The 20,230-nt window shown below is 40.8% G+C and overlaps 1 protein-coding gene across 1 annotated transcript; it reads left to right on the forward strand.

Annotated features, from left to right (window-relative positions):
- Positions 1-562: 562 nt before the first annotated feature.
- Positions 563-17,717, forward strand: cpe (carboxypeptidase E). Its single transcript, XM_005727005.1, has 9 exons — positions 563-985; positions 10,146-10,342; positions 10,532-10,699; positions 11,667-11,784; positions 12,389-12,571; positions 13,587-13,726; positions 14,221-14,320; positions 14,514-14,632; positions 16,531-17,717. The coding sequence occupies exons 1-9, from the start codon at positions 745-747 to the stop codon at positions 16,627-16,629; spliced, it is 1,365 nt and encodes a 454-aa protein (XP_005727062.1). The 5' UTR covers positions 563-744; the 3' UTR covers positions 16,630-17,717.
- Positions 17,718-20,230: the final 2,513 nt, after the last annotated feature.

Below are 20,230 nucleotides of genomic sequence, written 5' to 3' on the forward strand. Positions count from 1 at the left end.
CTTGACAACAGTGAGAAGGAAAAACTCCTTTTTAACAGGAAGAAACCTCTGGCTGAACCAGGCTCAGGCAGGGGCAGCGATCCTTGCCATGCCTCGTTGGGGGTGAGGTTTAGGATTATAGTCCTTAATTTTGCAATATTGAATATTATTGTGTAAAATATCTTCTACAAAAGAAAAAAAATGATACAAAAACAAAGCAAAAATGAGCAGGAAATGACTACAGAAGCATCTCAAGCTGTAGCAGCATGCATTCTCTAAACTGAATGTGCGTGTTTTAACATAAATAATGCCCTGAAAGAGTTCCTGTAAGGGCCATAATCCAAACTTTTTTGTAATATTTTGTCATTTGTGCTTATTCATACTCTCCTACTGACTTATTACGTCCATGCTGCAACCTGCGGGTTGTCTTGCTTACTTTTCGTTCTTTTTCCATCCTCCCTTTTTATTTCTTGTATTATCAATAACGAGTTTTCCTTGTGTATAATCAATTTAAATAAATCTTGGCTTTTTCAGTTTATTTTGAAAATTATGACAGGATGTGGGGTTGGTTGCGGCTGGCTTTACGCAGTATGTTGACGGGGAGCCTGAGCTCAGGTACAGCGCATCACACTCAGAGGGAAGAGAGAGAGAGGCAGAGGGAAGGATATTTATAGCCTAAAGCGAGGCTGCAGCGCAGAGATAAGGCTCGGAGCCAAGCCGCCGGCAGGCAGGGAGACAAGCTTAGGAAAACGAGGACGCGTCAAAATGAAACACTTCCTTACGGTTGTTATACTCGGGGCTGCGGTAGTCACCCTGGTCAGCGCGGCCAGTACCGACGGGGCGATCTCCTTCGAGTACCACCGCTATGAGGAGCTGCGGAAAGCGCTGGTGTCGGTGTGGCTGCAGTGTCCGACCATCACCCGCATCTATACCATCGGGGAGAGCTTCGAAGGCCGCGAGCTGCTGGTGCTAGAGATGTCCGACAATCCGGGGACGCACGAACCTGGTCAGTTTTACGCACACACAAAGTCTGTTTCACACCGAACGCGCGGGACCATCACCATCCCCACTCCCTTTGTCCCTGCTTTCTGTCGTGGAATGAACTAATAGAAATCCATTACCACCCGCTGGGATAACACAAATACATTATGCACTATTGCGCATAGCAGCAGTTTGGCTATGCCCTCATTTCTGTGTGTGTGTGTGTGTGTAAAGGTTATAGAAAAATGACTTGTGTCCCCGAGATAACAGCAGAGGAGGAGCGCAGGTGGGTCGTGCTGTGCGTAAAGGGGCGAGCGAGGGCCCCGCTGCATCAGTTCTGATGAATCTAGATGGTAGATAGTGGGATCAGCCGTGCAAAGCCGCCATTTTGCTGGTTGATAATGATCTCTTTGCGCTTATCCCGATTCGTGATTCTTAGAAAACACCACAGATCGTGCCGTGACCTATTTGGAGGTGTTTCGAATTAGCCTTTCCAGCTTAAAAAGGAAGTTCAATTCAAAGGAAGGAGGCTTTGACTTAAATGGACCCATTAGTCATTAGCAGGGCTCTACAGTCATTATCATTACATCCCTATCTGCTTCAGTGCTCTGTACTATTTACTGGATGAAACAACAGATGATGAGTTTTACTGATGCGGTGCATTAGGCAAAACAACTACAGATGTGGTTAACCGCGTTTTAGATGCAACCCACCTTCTCCTTTTGCCAAATTTTCCTCTCCTAGATGGGAAACTTCCATTTTGGGAGGAAAGCTGCATCTTCAGACTCATCAGATGGCTTTCCAAAATATTTTAAATACAGAGGGTGTTTGTTCCAGGGCCCCAAATGATCATAAGCTCTGTGGAAAAACGACCGTGGTTAAATTTCCCCGGAATATGAGCCTTTATGCTTTCTTGGAAGGATGTCACTGAAACAATCTATGGTTTCTTTATTTATTTTTAATCTTTTAGCTCTCTTTTTAAAATGCCAGACTTGGAATCCATGTCTTCATTTGTATATATGATGGTAAACATTAAAAACACCAAAATTTTAGTGTCCAATCCCTAACTGAGCATTGGCTTGTTTTTCACATACATTAGTAATAAAGTCCTTTTATCATTTTGACCTCTTAATCCAAACCTCACTGCTGACCCGCTCAGACTCATTGGGGTGCTTTAAGTATGGAAACAGTGAGAGGTACACTGCTGGTCCAACCCTAGCCTGTAGTTTATTTAACCTTTAATGAACATTTGGGAATGGTTTAGTGATTCCTAGCCAGCTCTCTCCAAATGGGAGCTTTAGCCATGATCTACTGCAGGAAATAATTAATTTCATCTCAGTAATCCTGAGCTAGAGTTTTCAAAGGAAAGCGGAAACTCGTTATATTGTAGCACAAAGGTAATATTTTGTGGGATTTATTTGTGTGGAGAGGTGTATCTTTTTCTATGGGTGTGTTTATGCGTCGTTAATGGTGCACCACAGGTTTGGTGTGCCACTCCGCTCACATGGTCACAGAGTCTAATGACCATATATACTAAATAAGTCTGTAATAGTCCAGTGGGCGTACGCAGGCATGAGTCACAGTAGCGAGCCGTTATTACTACCAGATGAGTTTCCAAGCCGCTACTTCGCTAAACAGGGCTGGGGCCTCCCCTCCTCCTTCAGCCTTTTCCTTTTCCTCCCTTTCCTCCTCTCCCTCTGCATCTCTGCCGAGCAAAACATCCACAGAGGGCAGGAGCACGATGAAACAGAGAAGCGCAGAGGGAGAGGAGCTCCAGATGGGGCAGAGCAGAGTAAGAGGAGGGAACTGCGGATGTGTGACAAGAAGGATAAAACTCAAGCTTCCTTTAAGGCGTCCTGCTCATATTTTATTTGAGCCTGCAGTGTGTTCGAGCTAAGGTGGAGCCAAAATAGCTGTTGCCGGGGCAACAGATCGGCTTAGTGCACTGAGCCGACTAGCGGCTCGTGGTTGGCTGGCTGACTGTCTGGCTCAGGGAAGACCATGGTGATGGTTCTGAGCGGATGCATCTGTCAGTAAGCAGCCATCTGTCATGCGGTGCGGCACTGGACCTGCCTGTAGTCATAAATACTTGTAACACATTAGTATACATTCAGTGCCCATAGTGTGGATGGAGACTGGATCAGCAGGTCTTTCTATATTTTCAATGGGTCACATTCTCACTCACCAAAACAGACCCCCGAACCCAAATTAGTGCCTGGTTTGCTCTCATTGATTTTGTTTCTCGCCTTTATGTTTGGTTATGTTGCTGGTGAAAAAAAATCTGTAGCTGACAGCAATGCCTTCCCAGGAAACGAATGAACTCAGCAGAACACGAGGCAGCTAAGACCCACATATTTTCCTGCAGCAGTTTGTTGTCAACAAATCTTTTTAAAAAAAGGAGAGTGAGTAATGGACTGGGGTGTGCCAGGTGGACAGACACATGATTCAAACAAACAAGACTGCACTGATTCCGCTGGATGTGCAGGTCTGCCTAGACACTTGTTATCTGACAAGCTTACCATTAAAAAGGGGTAAATGTTGCGTTTCCTGATTCTTTCTGCTGTCCACGGTGATACGACATCACAGAGCAGCGCTTCAGACCTGTTTCGAGTGCCATATATATGCGCTTTCAGCTTGGCATTTCCTTTAACATTGTATGATGGCATGAAAAGTTCAGGACTAGGCTTTTCATAGCTGAAACTACTTGGCATGATTTGATACTTGAAAAGGAAACAGGAAGAGTGAAATGATTTGAGGAAAATGGCGTGTTATTCATTTACCGTTTCATGACACCAGCCTGCCAGAAAGTGATCACATGTAGGCTTTTTTTTTTAAAAAGTCAAATATTTTCTTTTTTATGTATTCAGGTAGATTCATCATATGCCACTTCTCCACCATCCACCTTTTAAAAGGGAAACTGCTGCATTAAATCTGTCTGAATATAGTTAGGCTACTACCACCGCTTAAACTGTACATAAGAAACACGTGAATGTCCCTCAAAGTGCACATTATGTACTTTTGATACTCAAGGAGCCATTTGAGGATTGTTATTCAAACTAAAGGATTTGAATGCTTCCATCATTTGAAGGAGTCTGAATCTCACAGCTGGCTTATATTTAAGCTAAAAGCTTCTTTTCATCAGGGGAAATGAGGCTCTGGTTAAACTCTTTTGGCTCTCATGTCTGGAACCATTTACAATGTTTCTAACACCAGTAGGAGAAACCCTATATTGTAATATGCTTGGCTTTGTCTGAAGGCGAAAAAAATATGTCAGTATGAGGTACTGCTTGATCCAATCTGCTGTAGACCATCTCACGAGGTGGAAGATGTCATAAGACTGCACGGCCGTCTGTTTTATGATACGACAGTGAAAGTGTGAAATCCCCAGTGAGCACAGACTGAGATGCCCGGTTAAAGCATATAACAGGCAGACACACCGCTGAATATAACATATCAGATGACACTGGGTGTGTTGACTATAACCTGTCCTTTTCAATGCTACACGCTCCTGTTAGAAGACATTACGGTGGAGGGGAAGGGGATGTAAAATGAGGACATTTTGCTTCGTGTAGAGATGGTGAAAACAGCCGAGAGACAAGAGGTGCTGATGGGAAAAGGAGCTAAAAATGACAGGAATGATAATTGAAAAAACAGGAGCGTCACAGGAGTGCAAGTGTGATGAGGGTGAAGAAGAACACGGGGAGAATAAGGGAACAGCAGAAATGGAAAAAAATGGATGAAAGAAAGGCCAAAGCATCAGCCAGAGGTCATTCATTATACATCAGACACCCACAGCCATCTACCACCTCCTCCTCATTCTTCGCCTTCACTCTGCTCTGACATGTTCTTCCTCCATCTTCCACTGTCAGCTTTGCTTTTATTCTCACCCTTTCCTACACTTTTTTGTTCTTTGTTCCTTTTTTTTCCTCTCTTGATATTTTATTTATTTTTTGTTTCTTCATTTGCAGTTTATTTTTGTGTGGCTTCACAGCCGACATGTAGGCACTTCTCTCCCATGTCTTCAATCGTGGAATCCTGAAAGATTTTGATGATGTCCATGTCCTAAAAACACAAAAATCAAAAAACCCAGTCTGCTTCTAACACTTGTCAGTTTCTGAGGTATGTACAGAAGAGCAGATCCTTTTTCTTTTTCCCTTTTGGCAGGCGTCGGTTATAAGCAACTATAGCTCCCACAGGCTGTGAGAGTGCTCTTTCAGGAGAGCACAGCCATTAATGTGTAAATGAGAGGCAAAAGTTGCACAAGTTCTATGTTATAGACTACAAATGTAGAGGCTTTGAAATCTTGGACGTGAGTTGTTGTGTTCTGAAAACAGTTTCACAGGTTTTTAGAAAGGTGTTTAGACACCAGCAGAAACTGGTGCATTCACGGGGGATAGGGGGAATCAAGCATTTACAGACTACAGCAGCGAATGAGCATCCGCATACCAAGAATTTTTTTATCGATGCCCATCCAAAAGAATCTAAAGCAAAGACTATAGATTAAAGATAATTGTCAGAATAAAAAATGACTTCATGTGGTAGAAATAAACTGAGCACTGGTGAGCTTTCTCTTGTCTTTGTCCATGTGTCTGTAATGTGAGCGTGTATATGAGTGTGTTTGTGTACCCAGGCACGAGACAGACGGACAGATGCGGAGTGAGAGTCTGTTTACTCGCTCTCCCAGTTCATTTATCTCCCTTAGAACCTGCCCCTGGCAGGGTTGCCACGACGACTGAGAGCGTGCTTAATGTGGTCATTCCCAAATGACGTTTGTAGCTGCAGCCATAATTACTCGGTCGCCTAGGAGACTTTAGTGCTGCTGATCATTTGTGACAAAGGTCGGAGGATGCATTGGATTTTGGCAGCGTCACATGTGTCATATTAACCTTTAGCAGCAGGGAGTGATTTAAAGTTAAAGAGCATTTGGAAACTCAAGTTTTTACTGAAGTTAAGTTGTGATATGTAAAATCTATGAAAACAGAGAAAGATGATGTGATGTTCTTCTTAATCAATTAGTTAGACTAAATTTTTAATGGTTTCATCTTCACCTCATTTGAATCACTGTAAAGTGAATCTGTTTTGGCTTTGGGATGTTTTCCACATGAAGGATGTGGCTGATCTGGACCTTTGTCATATTTTACATACTAGTAAAACCTGTTCAGCCTTACAAATTAAATATTAACTGCTTTTGTGAGTATCATATGTGGACTACTTAAAACATGTATGTACAAAAGTCTTGCACCAACCCTTGTTTCTTCTTTTCAGTTCAGCTGAATTGAATTTATATAGCACCAGTTCAAAACAACAGGAGTCCAACTTTCTTTTAATAGTTCTTTTAATTTGTAATAGTTCTCCAGACTTTCTGAAAGTCTTTTAAAGTTCTTCTTTTGACATTAGCTGCTTTTTCACTCATTTTTAATCCAGTCCTTGTACCTGGCTATTTTCAGATGGATGAAGAATCAGATACATCTTTTGTTTGCTAAGCAACTTAACACTGATCTATGAATCACTGAAGCACAAAAAGGCACCTTAGTCAAGAGGTGAACCGGTGTTTACATGTACCAGGTGACTTAGCAAACATCCAGTTTAAAATTGTATCTGAATGCACTTTGTTACTAGCAACCTATCAAAAAACCTCATCATCTGTTCTAATTTCAAAGATAACAGATGGAATTATGATTTTGATCCACTATATAATACCATCAGAAAGGCATCTGAAGGTTAACAGCGTCATGACAATGATCCCAGTACATAAAAACCATACCTGGATAGAAAAAAAACACAGTCAAGGATTGGCCTCCCAGAGCCTGGTGCATTGTGGGATCATCTTGACAGAGAACAGAACAAAAGGCACCAAACATCCAAAGAAGAGCATCGAGTGTCCTTGAAGAAGCCTGGAAACTGTTCCTGAAGACTACTTAAAGAAGTTAGAAGAAAACTGCCAACGAGAGTTCAGGCTGTGTTGAGGAACAAATGTGGTCACACCACATATTCACTTTCAAGCTTTAAAATAAAAAGAAACAACGGATGAATTCACATAGGAATGTTTCCTGTTATGAACTAATGCTATCACAGGTGACGTCTTACATTTCAGAAGTGAAGGGTCTCAGCTACATCAGTTTCATATGTTGAAAAATCCACATTTGCAGTTTCATGTGTGAGCAGTTTTTTACGCGGGTGTCAGAGTTAAAGCTCATTCTGACCTTAACAGAAAAGAGGAATAGATTGAGAAATAAGGGGGAGGGTTTGCATGTGTAAAAACAGAACAGATGGAGCTGTTATGAAGTGTTAATGAGGGTGAATCTGCAAAAAAACATATGAAAAACAAATGACAGGCGTACTCCTCATGTCACCTCATAACTAGCTACATGAGTCTGCACATATATGGGTTCTAAATAAACATGCACAGCACTGTAGTCTGCATGCTAACATGGAGTTCAACAGCATAAAAGCGTGTTTCGTAAGGGAGACGGGAAATGTCTCACGATACTGAGCATCTGTTTAATAGCTTGAAACACAGTAACTCATTTTTTGGCTGAATGCAACATCAAAGTGTGTGTGTTTGAGTGTGTGTGCACATGCATATGGCAGCTCTGTCGGGCTTCTGAAGGCTGTAAAAACAAAAACATCCAGCAACGCCAGGACAGAAAGAGTTAATTGCAGGCTTGAAATCATTAGTAGCAACTGTGAGGAGATTCAAACATTTAAAAATAACCTGACTACCAGATGTGGCTGGGTGGTGTGTGTGTGTATTACTCACGCATGAAGCTGCTGGCATTACTCTACAAATACATGAAGAGACCAGCCAAAATGGATTTAAAAAGTCTTGAAAGCATTTTATACAATAATTTAGTTGTAGAAGAATATATATAAGATACACAGAATAATAATAGTCATTATTCTTTAGTGGAAAAATAAGGACAACGAAATGACCAAATCAGGGTAGATGGAAGAACAATAAAAACACAGTTCTCAGTAAAACCAGCACCCTGCAGCGATTTGGCTTCAGCACACTTGGATACTCGCTTGCTTTTCAACATCTGCCATTCTCAAACTACATTTTATAACTTGTAACCGATCTGAACAAAAGACTTTGTTCTCGTACAGCCGCAGAAAGCCATTAATCTTCGATTCATAGCCAATCAAAGAATGTTTACAGCTCGCTGCAGCTCATACGTCTTCTTCTTTGTCATTTTGTTAAATGGCTTTAAATAGGTCCAATTTCAAACTTGTCCGTGTTTTGTATATATTTGTATAGATGAAGAGCCTAATTAGTATCTAAAACAGATGGTGGGATCATGTGGGTTTATTACAAGGCAAATTCACTGGGCTCAAGACAGAAATAGCTTTTAGATATGAAAGCAAGATCACCTTTGATAAAGAAAAGCAGATGCAGTTTTTCTACCCACGCACTGACGTGGCCAATAACAGTAAATCCACCAAATGGTACAGTGTGTATTTTTAGATAAATACAAAGAAAGGAACCAAATTTAGAATCAACTCAGATCCAAGGTTCTCAAAAACAGGACAGGATGTTGAAATGTGCAAAACATAATCAGGATATCAGACTACGACCCTGGCGCAATACAGTAATATGTGTATTAAACACAGACGTTCAGTGAGCAAGGATAAAAGTACATTTCTTAAAGATTTGTCATCCAGTCACACAGGTCTAGATGCTGACTGGTAACTGTTCCCTGAGGACTAATGTGTATCCCCTGATCATTTGGTGAGGGGTGAAATTGCTCTACCAAAAATCATCTTGCGTTGAGGCAATGTTGCCTGCAAACACTCAGCATTTACTTTTCGAGCTGTAGGGAAAAATTAGAAAAACTGACACAAAGCAGAAACATAAGCCGTCCACCTTCACAGTTAAAGTTGCATCTTTTTGGTCTCAGTGGTAAGCACAACTTTTACTTTTTCTTTCTTTTTTTAAAAATACTGCTTAATAAGTTGTTGGTGAGTGTTTGCAGACAAGGTGGCAAGTTTCCATGACAACTACAAGTGACCAGTACACAGTTTTTACTGTTGACAAATCCATTATTTGCAAAACATAAATGTTTTAAAAATCTGAAATGTAACTGATAACAAATGAGTGGCTGCAGCTCTGGAGGTAAGCAGGTCATCTAATAATCGCCAGGGTTGGTGGTTTGATCCTTGGCTGTTACAGTCTGCATGCCAAACTGTCCTCATCAGATTGTGAATGCGTGTGAATGTTACAAAGAAGGAAAAAAGTGCTCGTATGATTGTGTGTGTGTGAACGAGACTTGTTGTTTAAAGTGCTTTGAGTGGAAAAGTGGAAATAAGAAGCAGTCCATTTGCCGTTTACCCACTTTTCTGGTGATCTGAAGAGCTCACTGTGGTGAAGATTGGCTTGCAAAACCTTTAAAAGCTTTTGAAAAAAATCCAAAATTAGATTGGCATTTGAACCTGCCATGTACGGCCTCCTGCCTCATTTAAGACAAACACCTTCATTATTAATAGACGTAAAAGACGTAATAATAAAATACTATCCCCAGGTGTAAAATACACTGATAATTTGGTAACTGGAATGACTTTAAGTGACTTTGTTAATTAGTAGGTTTTAATCAATCATCAGTAATCATAGTTGGTGACTGTTAATCAGTGATTTGGGGAATTAATTTTGGTGTTTTGAGTTAAATTCTCTCTCAAACCCATCATCAGCAGGCTCCTCGGTGCCACGTGTCTGACAGAACAGTGTGTGACACAGTCGCTGCTTAATCCACTGTGTCTCTCTCATTATAGTCCAGAGGAGCACTGGGCTCGACGTTTGATACGATGTAACCTTTCTGTTGATGAGTCAGTGTGTTCGTCACTCCTCGAGCGTGGACGTCCTCTGTGTCCACGATAACTTCCATAACAAATCATAATGCGACCTGTTTGGTCCCGAGGAGATAACAGATTGTTTCCATGATGGTTTCCCGCTATAGTGTCGATGTGGCCAGCTGTATGTGTGCATTTTTTTCTTTTTGTGAGATTACGTGAGAGTGGTTTATGCTGATTCATTGTCAGCTTTGTCAAATCCTCCTCCTTTGTGAGATGTGTGTTCAGTTCTGCCTCTCGGCCAAAAACCTGCTCTTCACAACAGGGATGGTTACATTATGTCCAGTCACAGTTACGTCTGTGTGACAGTGACTCAACAGGAGCCTTCTGGTTTCTTGCAGGTGAGCCTGAGTTTAAATACATCGCCAACATGCATGGCAACGAGGCGGTGGGCAGAGAGCTGCTCATCTACCTGGCTCAGTACCTGTGCAACCAGTACCAGCAGGGCAACGAGACCATCATCGATCTCATCCACAACACCCGCATCCACCTCATGCCGTCAATGAACCCCGACGGCTTTGAGAAAGCCGCCTCCCAGGTGAAGAAACAGCACGTAAAAATCACTTTTTGAACTTTACGTCTGGACAGTTTAAGCTTGCAGCCCTGCAAACAGTCATTTAGGAACCACAAGTCTTTAAATTACACCTACACAGCAAGAGCAGCATCTATTAAAGCTCCAGACACTGTCTTTTAATCTGTCCCCATCTCATTTCTGTTTACTGTGCAGCCCGGAGAGATTAAGGACTGGTTTGTGGGCCGCAGTAATGCGCAGGGGGTGGATCTAAATCGTAACTTCCCTGATCTGGACCGCATCATCTACATCAACGAGCGGGAAGGCGGAGCCAACAACCACCTGCTGCAGAACATGAAGAAGGCTGTGGATGAAAACACCAAGGTAAAACAAACTGACTTACTGATTACAGGATAAGGTGGCCGTTATTTCTTACTTACCATGAAAAGACTGAAGTAGCAATAATAATGCTAAGACTCAAATCTTTGAGTCTTATTCACCCTTTCTGTGTCACTCAGAAACAAGCCAATTCAAACTATGTAATAAATATGCTTATATAAGTTCATTAATAAATGATATTAACATTGAGAACTTTATTTTAAATATTTTTAAGAAATGTTGCACAGAAAGGAATAAATAGTCCATTTGCTCTGGTCTGTTTTCATGTGTGGATTGCTGAACATCTGTGGGTATCTACGGGACATTTACAGTAGAAGGATGGAAAATGTGAGGTTGAACCAAAGCTGCTATAATCAAAAGTGTATATTATAACAAAGCTAGTAAATGAATGGCTAAATGAAGGGTTGCCAGCTCAGTGGGGAATCAAAATCCCCCCAAAATTGACCCTTGGTATTGTGGGGTGTCCACTGTGTGTGTGTGTGTGTATGTGGGTGGCATTTTTTGTGTGTGCATGTGCATAAATGATGAATTGATAACTAGCAATTCAAAAATGGCATTTTCATTTATTATTAGCCCTTTCATGTTCATTCATCAAAAGTAACCAAATTTGATGGGAAATCCTTTGATTATTAAGTAATTTGATTACTTGTAAATTCTAATTTTGTGACATACGTACATGAAATTTAATGGAATCTAATCAAATTAAATTGACTTGACTGGCATGCATTCAGTTTATACCAAGCATATTTTCCTTAATGATTAATCAGTTGAATAAATACAACTTTGATTTGATATATTTCAACTGCATTTTATTCAAAATTATTGTACCATGGTTATTGAGGGTCAAGAATCCTTTGTTTTGACTTTGTGTAGGTCGAAGGTGATATTGCTTTAGACATTTATTATCTAAACATTATTGTAATTGTAATTTTTTAATGTTTCACATTTGCAGCTGGCTCCAGAGACCAAGGCTGTGATCCACTGGATCATGGACATCCCCTTCGTCCTCTCGGCAAACCTGCATGGAGGAGACGTTGTGGCCAACTATCCATATGATGAAACCCGCACTGGTACACACACACACACACACACACACACACACACACACACACACACACACACACACACACACACACACACACACAGTATAAGGACATTTATATCACATGTTAGAGTCCATTTGAGTTTTATTGAAGCCTATTCCCTCCACTGAAAAGAAAAAAACATTATAAAACACTGGCGCTGCTCTTCATCATCATCATCATCGCAGATATGATTCCTGATGATGCGACCCAAATATCCACATTTAAAACTTCCCAAACAGAGCAAGTGAAGTTTTTGCTTCGCCTTTAGTAGAAGAGATCACTCCCACACCTGTTTTTCCTGTTTGGGTTGTTAAACTGTATGTAAACTGTTCCTTTCTTTCATGTGAGGATGTTTATCAAGATAAATATTTGAACCGTTTATGTAACAGCAAACATTTTAGTCCCTTTTCTTTAGAATGCCGTAAATTTGATTTAAATCAGATGGAAAATCTTTCCACCGGCCGGTTCCTCTGCGTCATCGCTCAAAGCAAACAAAATGTGTTGAGCAGGCACACGTTTTCTGCTAACACTTCATCATAGCCGCTCTCTAAATGGCGAGCGCTTGTTTGTTCTCTTTCCTCTCATTAAGGATCCACGCATGAGTACAGCGCCAGTCCGGATGATGTGATGTTCAAGTCTTTGGCTAGAGCCTACTCCATGTATAACCCCGTCATGTCCGATCCTCACCGAGCCCCGTGTCGCAAGAACGATGACGACTCCAGCTTCAAAGACGGCATCACTAACGGCGGGGCCTGGTACAGTGTGCCTGGAGGTAAGAGGCAACTAAAGCATACCTCTCAATAAGGACTTTCTCCCTTGATTGCTCAGTATGGCCAAGCCACCAGCTCTCAGAAGAGTCCTGGTTGCGCCAAACCTCTTCCATCTGAGGCGTCTGTGCTCATGGGAACTCTGATGCAGCAGAAAAGTTTTTGTAGGCTTCCCCAGATCTGGGCTTTGCAACAACCCTGTCTCTGAGCTCTCTAGGCTGTTAATTTGAGCTCACAGTTTTTGCTGTGATATGCATTGTCAGCCACGAGGCCTTCTATAGAGAGGCAATTAAATTTACCACAGGTGGACTTCAGTCAAGGCGTAGAAATGTCTCAGCAACGGTCAAGAGAAACTGGAGGGATTGAGCTAATATGTTTTTTTGCAAAAGGCTTGAATTCTTATGTAGATGTTACCAAAAGCGGGCACAGTGGTTAGCACTGTTGCCTCACAGCAAGAAGGTCCTGAGTTCAATTGCACCATCAGGTCTTTCTTTCTTTCTGTGTGCAGTTTCCATGTTCTCCCTGTGCTTGCGTGGGTTCTCTTGAGGTACTTTGCCTTCCTCCCACAGTCCAAAGACATGCAGTTATTGGGGTTAGGTTAACTGGTTATTCTAAATTGCCCATAGGTGTGAATGTCTGTCTGTATGAGTTAGCCCTGCGACAGACTGGTGACCTGCCCAGGGTGTACCCTGGCTCTCACCCTAAGACTGCTGGGATAGGCTCCAGTGTGCCCGCAACCCTGAAAAGCCAAAGAGAATGGAGGGATGTTACAAAAATTCTGTTTTCAGTTTGTCCGTATGGGGTAGTGTGTGTAGATTAATGAGGAAAAAAAGAATTGATGGCATCATGCTGCAACATAACAAAACTGAACAAGGTGACGTGGGTATGAAGACTTTCTCAAGTCACTGTATTTAACTATGTATATTGTTTTCAGGTAAATGGTTAACCCATTTTCAAATATATAATCCTGAATTCTGTTGACTTTTTCGGTTTTGCTTTCTTTCTCTCTGCGGTTTACAGGAATGCAGGATTTTAACTATCTCAGCAGCAACAGTTTCGAGATCACTCTGGAGCTCAGCTGCGACAAGTTCCCCAATGAGGAAACGCTGAAGAGCTACTGGGAGCAGAACCGCAACTCGCTCGTCAACTACATCGAGCAGGTAGGCAGGACTCTAAATACAGATGCCATAAATCACGGTTTGCAGTCTCTTCCATTTGCACAGCTGACCCAGAGACCAAAAGAGAGCAAAATTGACCTTCACAGTCACAACATATTTTCAGATCATAGGTTGGATCTGACAGGATTTATGTGACTAATTCTGCTAATGGAGGTGAAAGAATCGTAACTTTGATGGTAAAAAGGAACCACATAATCGGACACGTAATGCAGCCTCACGCCGTCAGAGTTGCAACTGCCCATCCAGACGTCAGACACTAATTTGTGGTGATGCCACTTCTTCCTTTGTTTGCTCACAAGAGATTGCTCAACCAGAAAAAGCTCTATATTTATTAAATGCTCAATGCTCTGCTGAGGACACTGTTACATTACATCTTCTCCACCAAAAACGAACAAATCTTTTACACCTGAAAAAATGCTGCCATCAGTCCTAGAGGGAACATGTTCTTCACGTGTCAATGTGCGCATTGTGTGCAGGTTCACCGTGGTGTCAAGGGCTTTATCCGTGACCTTCAGGGCAACCCTATTTCCAATGCCACTGTATCTGTGGAGGGTATTGACCATGACATCACCACAGGTAAATTCACACAATTCACAAAGCACAAGTGCTACCACAGCTTTTGCTTGCTCCATGTGAGAAATATAACGGAGAGATGGTGCAATGCCTCCATCTCGTGGATAGTGTGGGTACTGCAGTTGTTGCTCGGAGCTGCTCTGAGCATCAGTGTGTTGGTTAAACACATTTTAATAAGACAATCTGTATTTTATAGCCAAAGATGGAGACTATTGGCGCCTACTGGCTCCAGGAAACTACAAAGTGGCAGCCTCTGCCCCTGGATACCTGACTGTCATCAAGAAGGTGGCTGTACCCTACAGCCCTGCAACCAGGGTAAGACACACAAACAAATGACCCATCACATTCCCTGTGGGGTCTTCTATCTTTCCAGAAGGTAACCTGAGTGGAAGTTTCCCAGCCATATTTTCTGGATCTCTAAGCCCTACACCTATATGAAAATATACAATCTAGAATAAGTCACTGAACCTTGGTCCCTCCAGCAGACACCACAAACACATCAGATGCTGTATGTCTGACTAATGTTGGCAGCGTCTACGTAATAATGTAAGGTCTCGGTTGAAGTGTCTGTTCACAATAAGCCACTAAACGTTTAACAGCTGTTAAGTGCTTAGTATGAGTTTGTTCACTCAGAAGCCCTCATGTCAAGCTGCATAGGACGGAATTTGTAGGGCAGAATTTTTAAAGTCTGCAAGCTACCAAGTGAGTCTGCAGCAGAAAAATGATTATGAGTATTTAAACTGAATTCTATTCAAAATCAGTCTGGATTGCATATTCTTGATAAAAGATATCAGAGTCTCTATTTTTTTCTTCTTACCAGCCCTGTTAACAATCTTAAGATTGCCCAGATTAATTTCTAGAGAACCAGTTGTTTTCCTGTCATGGAGGATGCTTTAGTTTATCAACTAATAGATAAAAAATATTTTCAAAGCTTCCAGTTGCATCACAGAGTCTTTATTATCAGATGGAATCAGTTCTGCTATTTTTGAACTTCTGCCCAGACTTTTCAGGACGTTAAAAAAACAAGGACAAACAGATGAAAAAGCTGAAGTAATAACTGCACTAAACACTGCTGGAACTGTGCAAATTTTAAAAGAGAATGAATCGCGCACTGAAGGCACAGGAAAATGGCGACTTTTAGAGACCTTCATAGATTTCTTGTTGACATACAAGACATTTTTATCCTTTTTTCAGATGTCTGCGCTTATAGATTGCATTCGATTTTATTGCATATGTGCAATGACAGTAAAGATGTTATTATTATGTTGATATGGTCTCATATGGGGGGTCATGATAACCCTGTTAGTGTTTTAAGATAAGATCTGGTGTCAGTTGTAGTTTAATAGAATTGTCTTCCAACCGGCCCTGTCCTGGTCGATGGTGCTGCTACATCGCTGTTCGATGCTGCGATCTGTTCTGAGTCAGTAAAAGCCGAGAGAGAGATCAAAGAAAGGAGTGATATTCATCTACATGTGGCCAGCTGTAACTGCGGATTAAGTGCGATGACACCAACTGAGCTCAAGAAGTGCAGAAAACCTATCATATAGACCAAATACACCTATCATAGTTTATATGTTAAACTTCAACATATAAACGACTCGTGTGTCATACTGAAACGTTTGGTGTGATTCCGGTAAATACAGCTCCAGTATTCCTTTTAACCTAGAGGTATGAGCAGGAGAGCAATGTGTCATGACTTAGCAAATTCTGAACATTTTAGTGACCAATAAATCACTGTGATTTTTACTTTCCACAATAATAAGTTTCCACAATAAAACACACCTTTCAGCTTTTCATGTATTTTGAAATTGTTTTTTTGTTTTTTTGGAGGCCTGGAGTGTAAATGTGCCTGTTTCTAAAACCCTTTGGATCATCTTCTGTTCCGTCTGTAGACGTGACAATAAACACAAAAAGGTTCTGCTATTCTTTATAGAGCAGGTTTGAGATATATTTTTTTCATTTCCAAAAAACTAATACATATTTTACATATTGGAATTAAAGAATAGCAACAAAATATCCAGTATTGATTCCATCCTAATGCCTGCCTGTCGATACAATCAATATTTGGATAGAGAAAATAGGAAAAAAAGCAACATTCGAATGAATGAATAGAAAAGTTTCTAGTTAAAGAACAACTTACAAAACCAACACATTAGCTCCAAAGTCCGTTGGATCCTCCTTGGCTCTCAGCTGCTGTATCTTGTGTGTCTCAGGTGGATTTTGAGCTGGAGTCCCTGATGGAGAGGAAGGAGGAGGAGCGGGAGGAGCTGATGGATTGGTGGAAGATGATGTCAGAGACACTGAACTTCTAACGATTTTGTCTCGCTGACGATCGGAGCATCCACAATTCGATGTAATATAGTCAACGTTCTGTGTGCCCGTCCACTCTGAAAAAGAATATATTGTCTCTTCTTCTACTTCTTTCTTTTGATTGTGTTCTCTCCATTCTTACTTTAATTAATTTTGTTGTTTATTAATGTAAGAGTTTGCCTCACACTCCTGTAGATTGTTTGAATATCCTGCGCGCGCAGTGAAAGACAAAAGGAGGAATTTGCAGGCAGCTTGCTGGCAGTGAGATTGGTCTTGACTTCCGTGGTATTGTGTTCTTTATCGTACACGTGATTGGTAACCATGGCACTCACCTATATATCCAATGAATGACTGACTGAGTAATAATGTATGTAAAAGATCTGTTTACATGATTGCCACATGGCTCTGTCTATAAGTATTCATTTCCCCTCCTGTTTTAAATGTCTCTGTTTCTCCAGGCTTTAGTACCAATACATACACAACGCTACTACACACGAAACCTTCCAAGTCTGAGTAGCTGTAAACACACACTCTGATACTCGTGCTGTTTTTTTCCTGTAAAATAAAGCCGATGTCGCACTACAGTACTGAGATAATCAGGGACATTGAAAACACTGTAAAATCACTGTAAGCATCATATTGTAAACAGTCTATACAGGCAAGCTAGTTTCCATATATGTTATTGATGTTACGATTTTTTAAAACTGCAGCACAGCTTTGATTCCAGCACAAGATGAATGGTTATAATATTATAATATATACTGTATTTATGAACTAGGTATAGCAAGAAAAGTTTTTTTTGTAACTAAAAAAATATGAAGAACCACGATCATGACACTAATAAATCAGTCAACCCAAAGCCATTCCTTTGTATGTGCACTACACAGGAAATACTGTAAAACATAACGAAGGAAGATTCATGTTTACTGCAACATGAATCTTTTGAGTGGACAGTTGGCTGACTTACATGGATGCAGTTCACTTCATTTTAGAGCTCAGAAAGGATTTCTTGAATGTATGGCTATGGAAATGGTTTAAACAATGTAAAGAATAAACAAATCAATAAAACTCCCCTCTTTATGTTGTCGAACTGCCGTCTGGTCTCTTTTGTTTCAGCTCTTTTTGGGTGAGAGCAACTGCAGTTGTTCACTTCTTAATGAGGCTGATGGATGGGAGCAAATGGGTAAGGCTAAAGCCTTTATTAGGTTTTCATTAAAAGCTCAAAATAGCCCCTCTATTTTGAGCTTTTTACATTTTTACAGGGATAATTTGGAAAGCATTTGCTGTTTGCAAGGAAATGGAGAAACAGTCCCTAAAAATAGGCCCGATGGCGAGATGCCACAGTGAATTAGAGGGGAAACATTCAGCAGAAGTTTTGCATTAATGCCTCAAATCTGTTAACAAAGTCATTTTATTTATGGTTTCTTTATTTCCTCATGAGCAAAAGAATTTCACTTTATGATGTCAGCTCATCTAACAGCATATAGTTTTAGGTTTTCAGTGCTCACAGCTGTTGCCATAAGGTGTTGCTTACGGATGGTTGGAGAAGTTACCGCCTATAATTATAGCAAACACCCATCCGTGAAATGGTCATATAACAATCACTACTGCAAATTCTGACTTACCAAACCAAGTTTGATGTTCTGGTACAAGCACGTGCCTGTTTGATTATTGTATAAGAAGATGATGTTTGCATTTTAAACATTTTACAGCTCAAATAAGATGAGAATATAAAATTCTGATGTAGATTTCTATTCTGTTTGAGTGCAGCAACGCTGTGCATCTCTCTGACTTGGTAACATTTTAGCCTTCTCTTTTTTTTATAGAAACAGCTCATTTCTGCATAAACTTAAACTTATGTTATAGTTTATGAATTTATTGGTAAAAAGCAAAAACAATTAAAAAAAATGGGAAGTAAGATCATTGCAGGAGCTTCTCGATCTTGTATACCAGCAGTATAGCAATGTTCAAACGAGTAAGAAAAAAGAAGTTTTATAAATCAGGATAATAAAAAATGTTTAATTCAAAAGAAAATGATTTTGTTACATTCAGAATTTCCGTTAAACACTGAATGTAATTATTTTGTTTTTGTAAATATTTTATTAATATTAAGGTTGGTTACAGTGGACATCATAAATTGTGTTGGCATGGACTCAATTTCTGATGTCAGTTTGACTCTTCTAATCACTTTACACATATCGTTTTTTCCCCCTTGCACATTAATGCATAGTGCAGTGGATTCATGCAATTTTAGCAGCTCCAAACTGAGGTCTAATCAGGCAGAATAAGTGAAAACAGATGTGTGGGTGTGACTGACCTTTAACAAACAGCAATGAGAACAAGTAAGAAACAGTGAGCTTGTGTTTTCATGGATTTGTTCACTTAACCACTTCACTTTGACTGCGCATCTGGTGAGGAGTGACGTTTAACTAATGCTCAGTGTGCCCATATAATGCCTGGCAAATCAGTAATTTCTAAAATACTCATTAACTGAAACCGGCACAAATGACTACGTCACATTCATCTTTATTCCCCATCCTGATGCTCAGATTGAAAGATCTGTTTGTCTCTCCCTCTCCTCTGTGTGCGTGTACGGAGGTGGGTGTGGTCCAGAGAGGATACACCTGTTGTTGGCATGGCAGCTTTTTGTCTTTCAGTGACAGCACTTAAACCTGACTCTTGTCTGCACTCACTTTTAGATTGTGGCTCTACTCACATTCAGCCTGTATAGCTCAGGCATCTTTGAACTGCTTTCCCGACCCCTTTGTCAGCTCACAGTGCTTCTTGAATATATGAGCTATATGAGCCAGCCTTGTACTTACCTGTAAATCGGACTGAACCACTCTCACACCAACACTCCCAGAAACGTGCCTGTTCTGTAGCTAAAGGAGGTTGGGATGTTGGCCCTGTGGTAAAAGCCTTTTTGAAACTTACCTGAACGCCTGTCTGGAGATACTTAGCTCAGTGTAACTTTACTTTGATATTACAGCTTATTTATTCTATACCATATATTTACCTCCACAAAGGGCAGATCCGATTTGATTTAAAGCAGCCTGTGTTCACTGACTCAGAAGTCTGTTTTTACAGAAGGACATCTGATATCTCACAGCAGGAAAAACGCTGTCCAGTGCTAAAATTACAGATGGATGAATTCCACCAAGTTTCACGGTTCTGGTTTCTGCTGGCTCGCTTTCCTTCTTTCCTAACTTACAAGGATTTCTGAAAAGATCAGAGCCATCAATAATGTCATTAAAAGCATCTGTGCTTCATATTAGGACTAAAACCTGCTGTCAAAAGACCCCTTCACTTCCAAGTTCTTGGATTGAAATTGCTTGCCTAGTCTAATAAGTTATGAATCTTGAATAAGGGAGGACATAATTTATGTGAGATAGACAAGCCAGTGCCAGTGTTTGACTTCAGCTTTGTGCTTAGATATAAATCTTACTGCGTGCTTGTACATATTGTGCCTTCATATTGGTAGAAAAAAATGGCCTTAAGCATTGTTATCTAACTTTCACTCTCTGCAGTCACACACACACACACACACACACACACACACACACACACACACACACACACACACACACACACACACACACACAC

Source organism: Pundamilia nyererei, unplaced genomic scaffold (assembly GCF_000239375.1).
Source record: "Pundamilia nyererei isolate P.nyererei 1_Seehausen unplaced genomic scaffold, PunNye1.0 scaffold00022, whole genome shotgun sequence".
Classification (NCBI taxonomy): Eukaryota; Metazoa; Chordata; class Actinopteri; order Cichliformes; family Cichlidae; genus Pundamilia; species Pundamilia nyererei.

Excerpts from the sequence above, each read along its gene's own strand:
- cpe (XM_005727005.1), top strand. The coding sequence starts at position 745 with ATGAAACACTTCCTTACGGTTGTTATACTCGGGGCTGCGGTAGTCACC. Across the intron at positions 10,343-10,531 it reads TTGAGAAAGCCGCCTCCCAG|CCCGGAGAGATTAAGGACTG; the intron begins GTGAAGAAACAG and ends TTTACTGTGCAG. Across the intron at positions 13,727-14,220 it reads TCGTCAACTACATCGAGCAG|GTTCACCGTGGTGTCAAGGG; the intron begins GTAGGCAGGACT and ends CATTGTGTGCAG.